The sequence below is a fragment of the Antechinus flavipes genome, chromosome 5 (genome assembly GCF_016432865.1).
Source record: "Antechinus flavipes isolate AdamAnt ecotype Samford, QLD, Australia chromosome 5, AdamAnt_v2, whole genome shotgun sequence".
NCBI lineage: Eukaryota > Metazoa > Chordata > Mammalia > Dasyuromorphia > Dasyuridae > Antechinus > Antechinus flavipes.
Genome location: NC_067402.1, coordinates 197,043,988 through 197,061,181, shown reverse-complemented (window position 1 = coordinate 197,061,181; position 17,194 = coordinate 197,043,988). Strand labels below are relative to the sequence as shown.

General features: G+C 33.8%; 1 protein-coding gene across 3 annotated transcripts in view; it reads right to left on the bottom strand.

Moving 5' to 3' along the window:
* Positions 1 to 17,194, bottom strand: part of ERC1 (ELKS/RAB6-interacting/CAST family member 1) — a 345,893-nt gene that overhangs the window by 274,600 nt on the left and 54,099 nt on the right. For all 3 annotated transcript variants that reach the window (XM_051962823.1, XM_051962825.1, XM_051962824.1), the window contains exon 3: positions 233 to 649. In XM_051962823.1, the coding sequence (XP_051818783.1) occupies positions 233 to 649 (417 nt within the window). The remainder of the gene's footprint in view (positions 1 to 232; positions 650 to 17,194) is intronic.

Sequence of the window (17,194 nt, the reverse complement as noted above, 5' to 3'; positions counted from 1 at the left end):
AGGTAGTAGCCACTTCTCCTAGTCCACATATAAAAACAATGTAAGAAGTCACAAGAAACTGAGTGACTAAATCTTTAGATAGGGTTCTTTAAAAACCCTAGAGATAACAACCTACTTTAATTCAGCATACAGTTATCCTCTGCTTAGTAGGCAAGAAAGAATAAACATCACCGAAAAATTCAATAGAAAAAGAGCAAGGATAATGACAACCAAGAAGTTAAGACACTCTCACCTCTCTCAACATATTGCTCTCTTTTTCCTTTTGCTCCAGAAGACTTTCGAGGTGGTGTACATGCATCTCTGCCTCAGCCAGGCGTCTTGTTCTTTCATGGTCTTCTTCAGTAGCCTTAGCAGACAGTCCTTTACTCTGCAACATCTCCAAAAGCTTTTTTATGGACTCATCCCGTGCATTCAATGTTTGTTTCTGAGTCTCAATACGCAGCTCCATTTCTTCAAGGGTCTTACGAAGAAGAAATAGCTCCTTGGCTTGCCTCTCATGTTCAGCATGTAGCCTCTGAAAATTCTCTTCAGTCAGCTCTGCTGCAAAGGGTTCACTAGCTCTATTACTGCTGTCTTGCTGAAATAGCTGGTTTAGGTCCCTCTGGATTCTCAATTCATCCTGGAGAGCCTGGATTGTCATCTGCATGTGCTTTAATGACAAAAAAAAAACACCAAAAATCCTAAATCAGTAATTTGATATTGAGGAATTATGAGATTAGTTAGATCCTTTGGATAAGCTAGAAATAACTAAGGGCATTTCTCAGAATCCTGCATTTTACACAGGGCATGTAGTCTTTCTTATTTTATCCTCAAATGAAGAGAAAGACTGATTTGCAAAATGCCAACAATTCAACCAGTACCATAAATAATTCTGAAAGGAATTAACCAAGATGTAAGATTTCTCAAAACATAAATAAGTAATTTATTTTCCACATATATATTCTAGGGCAGGGATGGGGAACATCTGGTCTACAGGCCATATAAGGCCCGCAGGCAATGATGAGCTAAAACCTCTGAATTCTTGAGAGAGCTACCATGTACCCATTAAGACTTCTCTTCTATGTCACAATCTCAATGCCTTTCCTCCTCTGTCTCTCTTTGGCTCAAAGTTATCAATGTCCTTCCTAAAAAATAACATTTAAAGCAGAGTATAGTAGAATTATTTCCTTCCTTACTTTGAAAAGCAATGTATTAAATCAGACCACAGTTTTAATTCAGCCTAAAATTGCATGGGCTTGTTTATTCAATTATACCGGCCTTGCTGATTAAATAGATATGGTCTTTTTTCAATTGAACTGGTATTTAGCCGCATCTTCCATATTTTGAATCTGTGAAGATTTTTTTAACCCAAATATACAAGTTTATATTTATTCCTATTAGAATTCATTTAATTCAATCAGCCCAACATTACCTTCTATCAAGATATCTTTGGACCCAGACTCTGACATAAAATGTTAATTATTTCTTCTAGATTGACATCCTTCCTAGGACAATTCTGTCCACCTTTTCCAAACTCCCTCAATTATCAACACTCTCATGCTTGAAATTACTTAAATCCCGTGTGTGTGTGTGTGTGTGTGTGTGTGTGTGTGTACATGTTACATTCCTTTAGCAGAATTTAAATTCCTTGAAGGAATTTTTAGCTTTATATCCACAGAACTTTTATAGTAATATATCATTTATATATAGCAATGAATGCTTATAGAAATGAATAACAATACAAGTAGATGTACTTATTATTTTAGGATTATGACTTATTACTAAGAAGTAATAACTAGTTCCCATATTCTATAGAAGTCAATTTTACATGTCTGGTAATTAAAAAGTAATTCTGGTTCAACTTGAACCAAATAAAAAAGTAATAGTAATCCTTTGTCTTTATGGTTAACAAATAGAACATTAGCTAATGAAATTAATCAACTGATTTTAGAAAACGAGGCCTTGGTCAGATGTGAGAGGACTTAACTAGTCTGTTTCTACATTTTAAAGAGAGTAAAAATTAAATTTGGTTCACCATAAAATGAGCCAACTTCAAGGGTGAAAAAAGTAGTGCTTAAGTAGAAGATTCCATTACCTGAATAGTGGACACAATGACTAAAAACACCCAGATTTTATTCTCTACTTTCCCTTACTTTCACTTAAATTCTCTAGGCTTCAGTTTTCCCATCTGTAATAACAGCTACAATAATACCCCAATTACCTACTATATAATTGTTGCAGAAACTAGTTTCCTTTGCTCTGTCCCCAAAACAAAGGAAGCTAATACACTATAGGACTAATCTTTACATGCAGGAAAAGTTACTTCCACTCAATTAATCAATCAATAAATCAATGAAGAATGAATATATGTACATATATATTTACATATATGTAGCTATAATAGATCTTATATATTATATCATATTCATAGAAATATTTATAGTACTCAGCAAATGATTCAATGCAGCTGAAGTAGACCCTGATTACAAGTTTAGCATAAACATTTGAATGTGGCACAATATGCATTCATTTAGTAAAAAGGTAAATGAATAACAGTGCCTACTATACACCAGGTACTATGGTAAGCACTTTTTATGAAAATTATCTTATGTGATCCTCACAAGAAAATGACTTCCTAACTCTAAGCCCAGGGACCTATCTTGTGTGCCACTTAGCTAACTAACCAAATTTGTTTCTCTAATTTTCCTAACACTTACTTTAAAAATGTAATCCTGAAGTGGAACTAATTCCCTACAGGTCAGAGATGTTTCAGAATTGCTACATAAACGTCATAGAGCTGTACTGTGAAAAAAAGAGTTTTCCCTAGTAGTACTGGAGGCCTAGACTGGGACGGGAAGAGATATTTAAATTATACTATCATAGGCTGGGAGCCACTCAATCTAGAAGAATGTTTAAGACAGCAACAGAATGCATATTTGCAAAGAGCCATCAAGTCTATGCAGGATTCTTAGAGCCAAGATCTTGAATTAAACTGCAAACTGTAAATGATGATAAAAGATGACAATAGCCAACATTTGAAGGGCTTATAGGAAGATAGGTATATTGGTGGAGTAAATCCATACAACCATTCTGAAAAGCAACAGAGAATCATATAGATAAAAAACCTAAAATGTCCATATCCTTTTTATTATTATTATTAAAGCTTTTTTATTTTCAAAGCATATGCAATTTTTCAACAATGATCCAGAGATCAGATTATCAGACTTATACCTCAAAAACCTCTTACATTTCAAAAAAATTTTAACAGGAGGGCTTTTTTTTAATATAACAAAGAATTAGCAACAGAGTTGACTGGTTAGTTGTCCTTCATACTCAAAAAGGATCAAAATGACCTCACTGTGTTAGTCAAGTCAGTGTATCTGACTGGGAATGATCAGACCAATATGAGCTTAGAATGCTCTGCCACAACTCGGATACAAAGAATATGAACATTTGGGGTGGACTCTCTAACTAAATGCATCTGACGTTTCTTTTGGGTTAATTCAATTCTGCTTTGCTCATGGAGCACAGCACCTTCTATGATGAGAGCAAACCATGCTTGGCAGTCCTGTGCCAATGTCTCCCATGTCATACAATCAATTCTAAAGGGAATCTGCTAGTGGAAAACACAACTATGCTAAAAATAAATAAATAAATAAAAATTTATTTTTATTTAAAAAAATCATTATTCCATAGAAACAAAAAAGATTATTTCAGAGAATGTTAGAAAGAACTGACAGAGTGAAGTAGACAGAACGAGGAAAATAATTGAACTGTCAACATTAAAGATTCTTATTTATAAGATAAAAACTGGAAATATTTCAAAAGATTTTTGTCAAACTAATCAAAGCAATGACCAAACACATTTTCTATATACACAGAAATTTCTCAGGCAAAAAAGAATGAATGAATGAAAAAAAAAATGAATGGAAAAAGTTTAAGAAATCCTAGTGTAGACTATGCTTATTTGTTCTGAATAGGTTTTTTTCCTTCTTTTTTTAATTTGAAAGGGAACACTGCAGAAGGAACAGAAGATAGTAATAAAGAGGGGAAAATGTCAGAGAAATAATACGGAATGTACACAGGAGAGAAGCTTAGAAGGAGGTAGATAAACAGACCAATTCTGAAAGTAATATGGTATACACATATAATACAAATAAAAGCAAACTATATGAAAAAAAAACTACATAGACAAGAGTGAGACATAATTACTTTGTATTCTACTAAAAATGTTCTTTTTTAAAAAAAGTGTTTGTAAAATTCAGAATTTGGAAATTTCATTAAAATTAATAAAAGAAATAAGAAGGCACGCACAAGCACTGTACTAAGAGCTCAGAGTATAAATACAAAACTAAACTGTCTCTGCCGTCAAGAGGAGTTTATATTCTAAAAGAAGCAATGTACGAAGGAGTTGGTGGCCAAAATGGAACATTTTAGTTTAGCAAGTTAAAAGTATGGTAAGTAGAAGGAGAAAAGGAGTATGGATATTCAGGATCTGAACCAGTTAAGAATATAAGGATATAATGTTTATAAAGTAAAGAGAATCCTAGCTGGACCCTGTCACTTGAAAAGTTCTTTATTCAGGATGGGGGCGAAGGGGAATCTCCAAGGGCAAGTTCCAGAGGTCACAGGGCTAAGTCCTCCAGAATACGAGCTCTAACACTACAAAAGTTCTAGAGTTCATATATTTTGTTATTTTGGGAAGGAAAAAAAGATATAATTTTAAAGAACTATATAAAATTCAATAATTTAATTGGAAAACTTTCTTTTATCATCCTCCTGTAAAAGAAAAAGGGTTTTCTTTAAAAGTTACAACCTTTGCTGTAAAGAGTTTCAGAATTAGAATGACAGTCTGCTAAGATATAACACCTGAAATTGAACCATTGTAATAAAGAATTTTTATAAAATTTAGACTAATTTTACAAAACAAAAAAATATTGGTCTACCCTACCAAGATGTCAAAACAATGTTCTTAATAAACTGAAACAGGAATTTTAATCTGTAGGAAAAGATTCAATTTTTAACTCAATGACAATTGCCCTGCTGAAACCTCTAAAAGAAAACTTTAAAAAATAAATTTTTGTCTATTACAGAAATTTATTAACACAAGTCATTTAATAGTTGCCAAGCAACTCTCTATTTCTCTTTCAGCCAAACTCCTAGAAAAAGTTACCTATACTCACTGATTCCACTTCTCTGGCTCTCTCTTCTCATCTTATCACTCTCCTAAAACTGCTCTCTCCAAGGTGACCAATGATTTCCTTAATGTCAAGTTTATATTAACCTATTTTGAATTTTCTATAATTTCTAATCCTCTCCTCCTAGATATTACATCCTAATAACCCTGCCACTGCTACCACTTCTATTAAATAGTCAATTCTCAATTTTCACAGGGGTAACAGTCCTAGAAAACAGCACAAAAATTTTAAAAATGCAAAAATTGGTGCACTGAACCTGGGGAAATAGAAGAAATAACCATCAAAAACTGTAATCTTTCACCAGAGATTGATGAAAATACGAATATATTTATTAAAAAGCAAAACATTTATTCTGATAATATGCACTTTTCCTAACACAATAACCATGACATAACTGATAAAATGTAGTACGCAAAACAAAGCTGGTGACAGGCGTAACATTTTTCTTCTTGCTAATAATGACTAGAAATTTGTGAACTTTTGTGCAAACTTCTCAAAAACAAACAGGGGCAGCTGGGTGGCACAGTGGATAGAGCACTGGCCCTGAAGTCAAGAGGACCTGAGTTCAAATCTGGTCTCAGACACTTAACACTTCCTAACTATGTGACCCTGGGTAAGTCACTTACCCCCAACTGCCTCAGCAAAAACAACTAACCAACCAAAAAAAAACTCACCAACATTTATTTCAGACAATATTCACTTTTTGTAATACATGGAATCTATAGTACCATAAATTCTACACAGCAAATAAAATTCTAAAAGCTAAAAATTTTTTAGGCCTGAAGAGACTTACATGAACTGATGCTAAGTGAAGTGAGTTGTACACACACACATTGTACATAGCAACAAGAAGGTTATGTAATGATCAACTAACTCTTCAGCAATGAGATGATTTAAGCCAATTCTAATAGACTTGTGATGGAGAGAGCCATCTGCATCCAGAAAGAGGACTATGGGGACTGAGTACATATCACAACACAGCATTTTCACCTTTTTTTGCTGTTGTTTACTTACTTTCCCACCCCATCCCCCTTTCTCTGATATGATTTTTCTTATGCAGCATGATAAATGTGAAAATATGTATAGAAGAATTGCACAAGTCTAACATATATTGGATTGCTTGCTGTCTAGAGGAAGGGATGGGGAGAAAGGGAGGGGGAAGAAGAGAGAGAAATTTGGAGTATTTTTTTTTTGCAAAGGTAATTTGAAAATTATCTTTGCATATATTTTAAAAATAAAAGGATATTCTTAAAATATAAATTGAATTAAATTTTTAAAAACCCTAAAACTTTTTTTAACCTGAATCTTTCCACTGTGTCAAATGATAGTGTAACAGGGAGTTGTACTAGATATTTTATTGCTGTAAACTTTTTCTACCTTGGCTGCCCTCTGAAAACCAAAAGATTGCTAGGACTGAACCTCACTTGGAGCCCAGAGGACTCATACTATACTTTGCAACATAAAACTCGAGTTTTAAAGGAAAACAATGAAAATATGCAACAAAGGCACAAAGAGCTCTTTACAAAGGTAGAGAGAACAAGACCAATGAAGCACCCAGTATGATGATACAGCTGCTCCACAAACTTGCCCTCATTATGTCTCTCATTTTCTCTCTATTGTATACAACACAGTATGTATTGTTGCCAACACAAAAGTGAAAATAGATAAACAGAAGTTATTACATTATCTTACAATAGTAAGTAAGTAAGCTCTGTAACAACAAAGTCACATTCCAAATATCATCAGTGCTTTGGGACACAGTGACAAGAGCCAAAGACTTTCTTATAAAAATGGCAATTAAAAACTCATTTCTTTGCAAAGGTTCTAAACATGCTATGCCATGCCATGCCATGCTATGCCAAGAAAGCCTCTGCCCACTGGAATAATATTCTCTTCCAGTATTATCCTCTCTTTATCTCCCTCACCTATTTCCCTAATGAGACTTTTTGCCTCTCTGAGGGGGTTTATCTAAACTTTACTTCTTTGTCAGAACTCCTCTACTAAGGAATTCAGCCTTTCTAGTCTTGCATAGTAATGACTGACTTCCCAATGCCAATAATAAACCTCTTTTATCAGTCTAGCCTTTTTGGGTCTGTAAATTCCTTTACAGAGAATCTCCGCGCCACTAGAAGGGACTTCTCCAAAACTCCCTATGCTTGTGCTGAATCTCAAGGGGGTGCAGGGAAGCCAAACCTCTCCATTTGGTTCCCTGAATCCTGAACATGCCACTAGACCTTATCATTTAACTCCCTGACCACCAGAAACCCTAATCTCATTTTGGTTCCCTGAGAAAAGGGAACCCCCAAACCTAAACCTCATCAGTTTTAATATATTGAATCTATGCCCACCAGATTGTTTTCTAGCTCTCCCAACAATATCTACCAATAAATTCTTATCCCCAAAATTTAAATCTTTACATTTCTCAAGCATAAATCATATGTCTATTCTGCTCTACTAATATACTCTAACATTTCTCATCCAGTACCAGGTAATTTTGATACTTATTGCTTTGTAATTTAGTTTAATGTCTGGTACTGATCACTATCCTTCCTTTCCATTTTTTCCCTTTAGTTTCTTAGAAATTTTTTATCTTTTGTTCTTCCAAATGAATTTTATCATTATTTTTTCTAACTCAATAAAATTTTTTAGTAATTTAGTCAGAATAGATTAGGTAAATAAAAAGCATCAAATAGATTAGGTAAAATTGTCATTTTTATTATATTGGCTTTGTCTACCCATAAACAATATTTCTCCAATTATTTAAATCTGACTTTATTTGTTAAAAAAAAAAAAAAAAAAAAGGAGTATTGTCTATGATCATGTAGTTCTAATACCTGTTCCGGCAGGTATACTCTCAGGCATTTTATGTTATCTAGTTATTTTAAATGACCTAAAACAATATTGAATATTGATGACACTGTATGTAGTTTCCCTATTTTTCTACTTTAATTAAATTCATATGACTTTTAAATTCTCTGGGATCATGATTACTACCCCAGCTTTTTTCACTTAACAAATTCTACTCCAGACTTTTATTTAGACTGTATCTCTCATTTTTAATGTTATTTCCTGAAATTGTTGAATTCAAATATTTAATCCATTCTGCCATCCATTTGTTGTAGAGGTAAATTCCTCTTATTCACATTCAAAATTATAATTAGTTGTTGTGTATTTATCTCCCTTCTATTTTTCTTCCCTATTCTTCTCACCCTCTCCCTCCTCTAATTTACTTACATCCCCTACCTTACCCTTCAATTCTTTAATTTACCAAGTCTCTAAGAGTCCCTCTCTTTTATCTTCTCCCTACTCTCCTAATTCTTAATCTGTATACCCTTTTAAAGTCTCTCCCTTCTCTTTTCTCCTGGCCCTCTTTATTTCTTTCTAAAATTAAAAGCCTTTTATACCCTTCTACATGAATATGCTGTTCACTCTTTAAACCAATTCTAAAAAAAAATAGGATTCCAGCACTACTACCTCTCCATCCCCACTGGCTTCTTGATCAATTCTTCCTTTCAAGCCTCATTTATATAATTACTCTTTTTTATTCTCTTCCTACATAGTTTTATTTTTTAGAGCCATCCTATAAAACACAGCCCAATTCTTTCAAACTACCCATATAATGATGAAGTCATAAGAGTAGTACTAACATTTTCACATATAAAGTTTGATCTTATTGAGTCCTTTATAACTAGTCTTTAATGTTTACCTTTTATTTTCCTGAGATTTTATGTATCAAAATTTCTATTAAATTCTGTTCTTTTTATCCCTCTCTCTCTCAGTTCAATAAATGTCTTTTTTTTCCCATCAAGGATTATATTTAATTTTGCTGGCTAAATTACCCTGGGTCATAACCCCAGCTCTTTTGCTCTGCAAAATAGTGTTCTAAAACCTACGATCCTTCAACCAGCTAGATCTTATGTAATCCTGAAAGAGCTCCACAATATTTAAATTTTTTTTCTTTATCGTTTGCAATATTTTTCTTAACCTAGGAGTTTGAGACTTGGCTATGATATTTTTGTAAATTTTCCTCCTGGGATCAGGTGGTGAATGATGGGTTTTTTCTATTTATGCTTCACGTTTTTGTTCTAGGACAATTTACTTTAACATCTTAATATCTCAAGATTTGTTTTTGTTTTTTTTATTGTAACTTTCAGGTAGCCCAACAATTCTTATATTACCTCTCCTTCATCTGGGATCCAGGTCAGTTGTTTTTCTATTAAAATGTTTCACATTATCTTTTTTTTTTTTTTCCCATTCTTTGGGTTTTGTTTAACTTAGTGTCTTATAACAACATTAGCTTCTCCCTGTCCAATTCTAGTTTTGAAGGAGTTATTTTCTTCCTCAGGTTTCTGATTCTCTTTTTCCAGTTGGTCGACTTCCTTTTCATAATTTTCTTTAATTTCATGAACTGTTCTTATTTCTCCCCTAATTTTTCCTCAGTCTTTCTTATTTGATTTTCTAATAAGTTCTTCCAAGAACCGTTTTTGTGCTTGTGACCATTTGACATTTCTTGCTAAAAAAAGTTTGTTTTTTTAAAATTTCAATATTTACCTCTGAATATGAGGTATCTTCTCTAACCCCATAATAATGATTTATGATTGGGTTCTTTCCCCTTTGCTTAATCATTTTTATTTTGTTTTATTTTATTTTAAGCAGCTTAGAATTATCATCTAGTACAAATTATCATCTAATGCAAAGACAAGGAGAATGATGCACAAGACCTTCTTCAGGTCCTTCTTATTTTCTGAGCCTTGTTCCCAGGCCCAACCTTGGGCACTTCCCTGTATTCCAATATCCTATTACCCTATTACGGTTCCTCTTCATTCCCCATCCCCAGTTAGAAAATGTTGTTGCTTCCTGTGGACTTTGTAGTACCTGTAAACTTCAAGTGTCCTCTCAACTCTGTTCTCCTGCAAGTATACAAAGCCAGCAGGGTTACCACCCCTCTGCTACCTCAACTCAACAGATATGTGCTAGCTCCTTCTCTCCCACAGGCCAGGACCCTGTCTGCAGCACAAATGCTTGGTGTCCTAGCCAGTAGAAAGTCCTTCAATCTTCCCCCACTGAGCCAAACAGATTTCTTTCTTTCTTTCTTTCTCTTTTCTCTTTCTCTCTCTCTCTCTCTCTCTCTCTCTCTCTCTCTCTCTCTCTCTCTCTCAAACTTCAGTCGACTTAAGAAGACAAATGGGAGGTAAAGTCACGATGGAAGAATAAAGTAGACACTACCTGAGCTTTCTCCCCATATCCTTTAAATAATGATAATAATGAATCTAAACAAATTCTAGAATGGCAAAACTCACAAAAAAAGGTGGAATGAAATAATTTTCCAGTCCAAGACAACTTCAAATGTTAACAGGAAAGATTTGTTGCACCAGAGACCACCACGGTCACAGAAGCACAGACTGGAGCCCAGAAAACCAAGAGTGGGCCTTGGGAGCCATTCAATCACAAACAGCAGCAGTGGCTGCTCTTGGAATTCTCAGCCCACAGATAGTAAAAAGGGTCAAACACTTGGTCAGAAGGCGATTACAGGGGTTTAAACAAACTGTACATCTTTAACTTCTATTGGATTGCTTATTCTCTAGGGGATGGGGCTGCAGAGGAGGGAGGGGAAAAATTTGCAACACAAGGTTTTGTAAAGGTGAATACTGAAAACTAACTTTGCAAGAGGGAAACTATACCCCATGAAGAGGCAAAGGAAACCTATCATATCTGAGGGAATTTAGAGAGGGGGAGGAACACTGTGTGAATCTTACTCTCATCAGAGTTGCTTAAAGAGAAAATAATTGACATATTTGCTTTACAGAGAAACTTCTCTCACCTCATTAAAAAGTGGGAGAGGAAAAGGGAAAAGGAAAAGAGTAATAGGAGAATGCTACAAGAAAGGGGAAGGGATTCAAAGTGGGTGGAGCTGCATGACGCAAGTGGTGCCCATAAGTTTAATACTGGGAAAGGGAGAAAAGGGGGCAAGAAAAAGAAAAGCATAATCTGGGGATATTGGGATGGCAGGAAATACAGAATTAGTAATTTTAACCGTAAATATGAATAGGATGAACTCTCCCATAAAGCAGAGGCGGATACAAGACTGGATCAAAAGCCAGCACCCTACAATATGTTGTTTACAGAAAACACATTTAAAACAGGGAGATACATACAGAGTAAAGGTAAAAGGCTGGAGCAGAATCTATTATACTTCAGGGGAAGTCAAAAAAGCAGGGATAGCCATCCTTATCTCATATCAAGCAAAAGCAAAAATTAATCTAATTTAAAGAGATAAGGGAGGAAACTATATCTTGTTAAAAGGTAGCATAGACAATGAAGCAATATCAATACTAAACATATATGCACCAAGTGGTATAGCATCTAACTTCCTAAAGGAGAAGTTAAGAGAGCTGCAGGAAGAAATAAACAGCAAAACTAAGTGGGAGATTTCACAATTACATAAATCAAACCACAAAACAAATAAGAAAGAAATTAAAAATGTAAATAGACTATTGGAAAAATTAGGTATGATAGATGTTTGGAGAAAACTGGTGACAGAAAGGAGTATACTTTCTTCTCGGCAGTTCATGGAACCTATACAAAAATTGACCAGATGTTAGGACACAAAGACCTCAAAATTAAATGCAGGAAGGCAGAAATAGTAAATGCTTTCTTTTCAGATCACAATGCAATAAAAACTACATTCAACAAAAAGTTAGGGGTAAACAGACCAAAAAAGTAATTGGAAATTAAATAATCTCATCTTAAAGAATGATTGGGTGAAGCAGCAAATTATAGACACAATTAATAATTTCACTCAAGATAATGACAATGATGAGACATCATACCAAAATTTGTAGGAGGCAGCCAAAGCAGTAATAAGGAGAAATTTTATATCTTTAGAGGCTTATTTGAATAAAATAGTGAAAGAGAAGATCAATGAATTGGGCTTGCAACTTAAAAAGCTAGAAAAAGACCAAATTAAAAACCTCCAATGAAATACTAAGCTTGAAATTCTAAAATTAAAAGGAGAAATTAATAATATTGAAAGGAAAAGAAAAAAACTATTGAATTAATAAATAAAACAAAGAGTTGGTTTAATGAAAAAAACCAATAAAATAGATAAACCTTTGGTAAACCTGATTAGAAAAAGGAAAGAGGAAAATCAAATTGTTAGTCTTAAAAATGAAAAGGGAGAAGTATCCACCAATGAAGAGGAAATTAGAGCAATAATAAGGAGTCACTTTGCGCAACTTCATGCAAATAAATATGATAACCTAAGAGAAATGGATGCCTACCTCCAAAAATGTATTAAGATTAACAGAGAAGGAAGCAAATTGCTTAAATAGTCCCATTTCAGAAAAAGAAATAAAACAATCTATTAATCAACTCCCTAAGAAAAAATCCCCAGGACCAGATGGATTTACATATGAATTCTACTAAACATTTAAAGAACAATTAGCCCCAACTATTTGAAAAAATAGGGAATGAAGAAGTCCTACCAGATTCCTTTTATGACACAGAAATGGTACTGATACCTAAACCAGGTAGGTTGAAAACAGAGAAAGAAAATTATAGACAAATCTCCCTAATGAATTTTAATGCTAAAATCTTAAATAAAATATTAGCAAAAAGACTATAGAAAATCATCCCCAGGATAATACACCATGATCACATAGGATTTATACCCAGGAATACAGGGCTGGTTTTAGTATAATTGACCATATTAAAAACCAAATTAACAAAAACTATATGATCATCTCAATAAATGCAGAAAAAAGCATTTGATAAAATCCAACATCCATTCCTATTAAAAACACTTGAGAGTATAGGAATAAATGGTCTTTTCCTTAAAATAATCAGTAGCATCTATTTAAAACCATCAGTAAGCATCATAAGTAACAGGGATAAATTGAAACCATTCCCATTAAGATCAGGAGTGAAACAAGGTTGCCCACTATCACCATTACTATTTAATATTGTATTAGAAATGCTAGCTTTGACAATAAGAGTTGAGAAAGAGATTAAAGGAATTAGAGTAGGTAATGAGGAAATCAAATTATCACTCTTTGCTGATGATATGATGGTATACTTAGAGAATACCCAGAGATTCTACTAAAAAGCTATTAGAAACAATCCACACCTTTAGCAAAGTTGGAGGATACAAAATAAACCCGCATAAGTCATCAGCATTCTTATATATCACTAACAAAATCCAACAGTTAAGGAGTTACAAAGAGAAATTCCATTTAAAGTAACTACTGATAGTATAAAATCTTACAGAATCTATCTGCCAAATGAAAATTAGGAACTATATGAACAAAACTAAAAAATACTTTCCACACAAATAAAGTCAGATCTAACCAACTGGAAAAATATTAAATGCTCTTGGATAGGGCAAGCAAATATAATAAAGATGACAATACTACCTAAACTAATGTATTTATTTAGCGCTATACCAATTAGACTCCCAAAAAACTATTTGAATGACCTAGAAAAATAACAACCAAGTTCATATGGAAAAACAAAAGGTCAAGAATTTCAAGGAAACTAAAGAAAAAAAAAAATCAAATGAAGGTGGCCTAGCTGTACCAGATCTAAAATTATATTATAAAGCAGCAGTTACCAAAATCATTTGGTATTGGCTAAGAAATAGACTAGTTGATCAGTGAAATAGATTAGGTTCAAAGGGCAAAACAGTCAATAACTTTAACAATCTAGTGATTGACAAACCCAAAGACCCCAGCTTTTGGGATAAGAACTCACTGTTTGACAAAAACTGCTGGGGAAATTGGAAATTAGTAAGGCAGAAACTAGGTATTGAGTCATACTTAACACCGTACACCAAGATAAATCAAAATGAGTTCATGACCTAGGCATAAAGAATGAGATTATAAATAAATTAGAAGAACATAGGAGAGTTTACCTCTTAGACCTGTGGAAGAGAAAGGAATTTATGACCAAAGAAGAACTAGAGAGCATTATTAATCACAAAATAGAAAATTTTAATTATATCAAATTGAAAAGTTTTTGTACAAACAAAACTAATGCAGACAAGATTAGAAGGGAAGCAATAAACTGGAAAAACATTTTTACAGTCAAAGGTTCTGATAAAGGCCTCATTTCCAAAATATAGAGAGAATTGACTCTAATTTATAAGAAATCAAGCCATTCTCCAATTGATAAATGGTCAAAGGATATGAACAGACAATTCTCAGACAAATAAATTGAAACTATTTCTAGCCATATGAAAAGGTCCTCCAAGTCATTATTAATCAGAGAAATGCAAATTAAGACAACTGTGAGATACCACTACATACCTTTCAGATTGGCTAGGGTGACAGGGAACTATAATGCAGAATGTTGGAGGGAATGTGGGAAAATTGGGACACTGATGCATTTTTTGGTGGAACTGTGAATACATCCAGCCATTCTGGAAAGTGATTTGGAACTATGTTCAAAAAGTTATCAAACTGTACATACCCTCTGATCTAGCAATGTTACTACTGGGCTTATATCCCAAAGAGATTTTCAAGAAGGGAAAGGGACCTATATGTGCAAGAATGTTTGTGGCAGCCCTCTTTGTAGTGGTCAGAAACTGAAAACAGAGTGGTTTCCCGTTAATTGGAGAATGGCTGAATAAATTGTGGTATATGAATATTACGGACTATTATTGTTCCATAAAAAATGACTAGGAGGATGATTTCAGAAAGGCCTGGAGAGATTTGCATGAAGTGATGCTGAGTGAAATGAGCAGGACTAGGAGATCATTATATACTTCAACAACAATACTATATGATGATCAATTCTGATGAACGTGGCCCTCTTCAACAATGTGATGAACCAAATAAGTTCCAATACAGCAGTAATGAATTGAACCAGCTATACCCAGCGAAAGAACTCTAGTAGATGACTATGAACCACTACACAGAATTCCCAATCCCTCTATTTTTGTCTGCCTGCATTTTTTATTTTCTTCACAGGTTAACTGTATACTATTTCAAATTCCAATTCTTTTTGTACAGCAAAATAACTCTATGGACATGTATACATATATTGTATGTAACTTATACTTTAACATATTTTACATGTATTGGTCAACCTGCCATCTGGGGGGAAGAGAGGGAGAGGAGGTGGAAAATTGGAACAAAAGGTTTTGCATTTATCAATGATGAAAAATTACCCATGCATATATCTTGTAAATAAAAAGCTATAATAAAAAAAAAGGAAAAAAGAAAATAACTTTGCATATATTTGGAAAAATAAAAAGCTATTAAAAATAATAATAATCTAGAAAAAATAACAACAAAATTCATATGGAACCATAAAAAGTCGAGAATCTCAAGGGAATTAATTGAAAAAAAAAATCAAATGAAGGTGGCCTAGCTGTACCTGATCTAAAATTATATTATAAAGCAGCAGTCACCAAAACCATTTGGTATTGGCTAAGAAATAGATTAGTGGATCAGTGGAAAAGGTTAGGTTCACAAGACAGAATAGTCAACTATAGCAATCTAGTGTTTGACAAACCCAAAGACCCTAACTTCTGGGATAAGAATTCATTATTTGATAAAAACTGCTGGGATAATTGGAAATTAGTATGGCAGAAATTAGACATGGACCCACACTTAACACCATATACCAAGATAAGATCAAAATGGGTCCATGACCTAGGCATAAAGAACAAGATTATAAATAAATTAGAGGAACATAGGATAGTTTATCTCTCAGACTTGTGGAGGAGAAAGAAATTTGTGACCAAAGATGAACTAGAGACAATTACTGATCACAAAATAGAAAATTTTGATTACATCAAATTAAAAAGCCTTTGTACAAATAAAACTAATGCAAACAAGATTAGAAAGGAAGCAACAAACTGGGAAAACATCTTCACAGTTAAAGGTTCTGATAAAGGCCTCATTTCCAAAATATATAGAGAACTGACTCAAATTTATAAGAAATCAAGCCATTCGCCAATTGATAAATGGTCAAAGGATATGAACAGACAATTTTCAGAGGATGAAATTGAAACTATTACCAATCATATGAAAGAGTGTTCCAAATCACTATTGATCAGAGAAATGCAAATTAAGACAACTCTGAAATACCACTACACACCTGTCAGATTGGTTAAGATGACAGGAAAAAATAATGATGAATGTTGGAGGGGATGCGGGAAAACTGGGACACTAAAGCATTGTTGGTCTAGTTGTGAACGAATCCAACCATTCTGGAGAGCAATCTGGAATTATGCCCAAAAAGTTATCAAATTGTGCATACCCTTTGATCTAGCAGTGTTTCTATTGGGCTTATACCCCAAAGAAATATTAAAGAAGGGAAAGGGACCTGTATGTGCCAAAATGTTTGTAGCAGCCCTGTTTGTAGTGGCTAGAAACTGGAAAATGAATGGGTGCCCATCAATTGGAGAATGGCTGGGTAAATTGTGGTATATGAATGTTATGGAATATTATTGTTTTGTAAGAAATGACCAGCAGGATGAATACAGAGAGGACTGGCGAGACTTACATGAACTGACGCTAAGTGAAATGAGCAGAACCAGGAGATCATTATACACTTCGACAATGATATTGTATGAGGATGTATTCTGATGGAAGTGGATTTCTTTGACTAAGAGACCTAACTGAATTTCAATTGATAAATGACGGACAGAAGCAGCTACACCCAAAGAAAGAACACTGGGAAACGAATGTGAACTATCTGCATTTTTGTTTTTCTTCCCGGGTTATTTATACCTTCTGAATCCAATTCTCCCTGTGCAACAAGAGAACTGTTCAGTTCTGCAAACATATATTGTATCTAGGATATACTGCAACATATCTAACATATATAAAACTGCTTGCCATTTAGGGGAGGGGGTGGAGGGAGGGAGGGGAAAAATCGGAACAGAAACGAGTACAAGGGATAATGTTGTAAAAAAATTATCCTGGCATGGATTCTGTCAATATAAAGTAATTATTAAATAAAAATTAAAAATAATAATAATAATAATAATAAACTCTTGACTTCCAAAATGT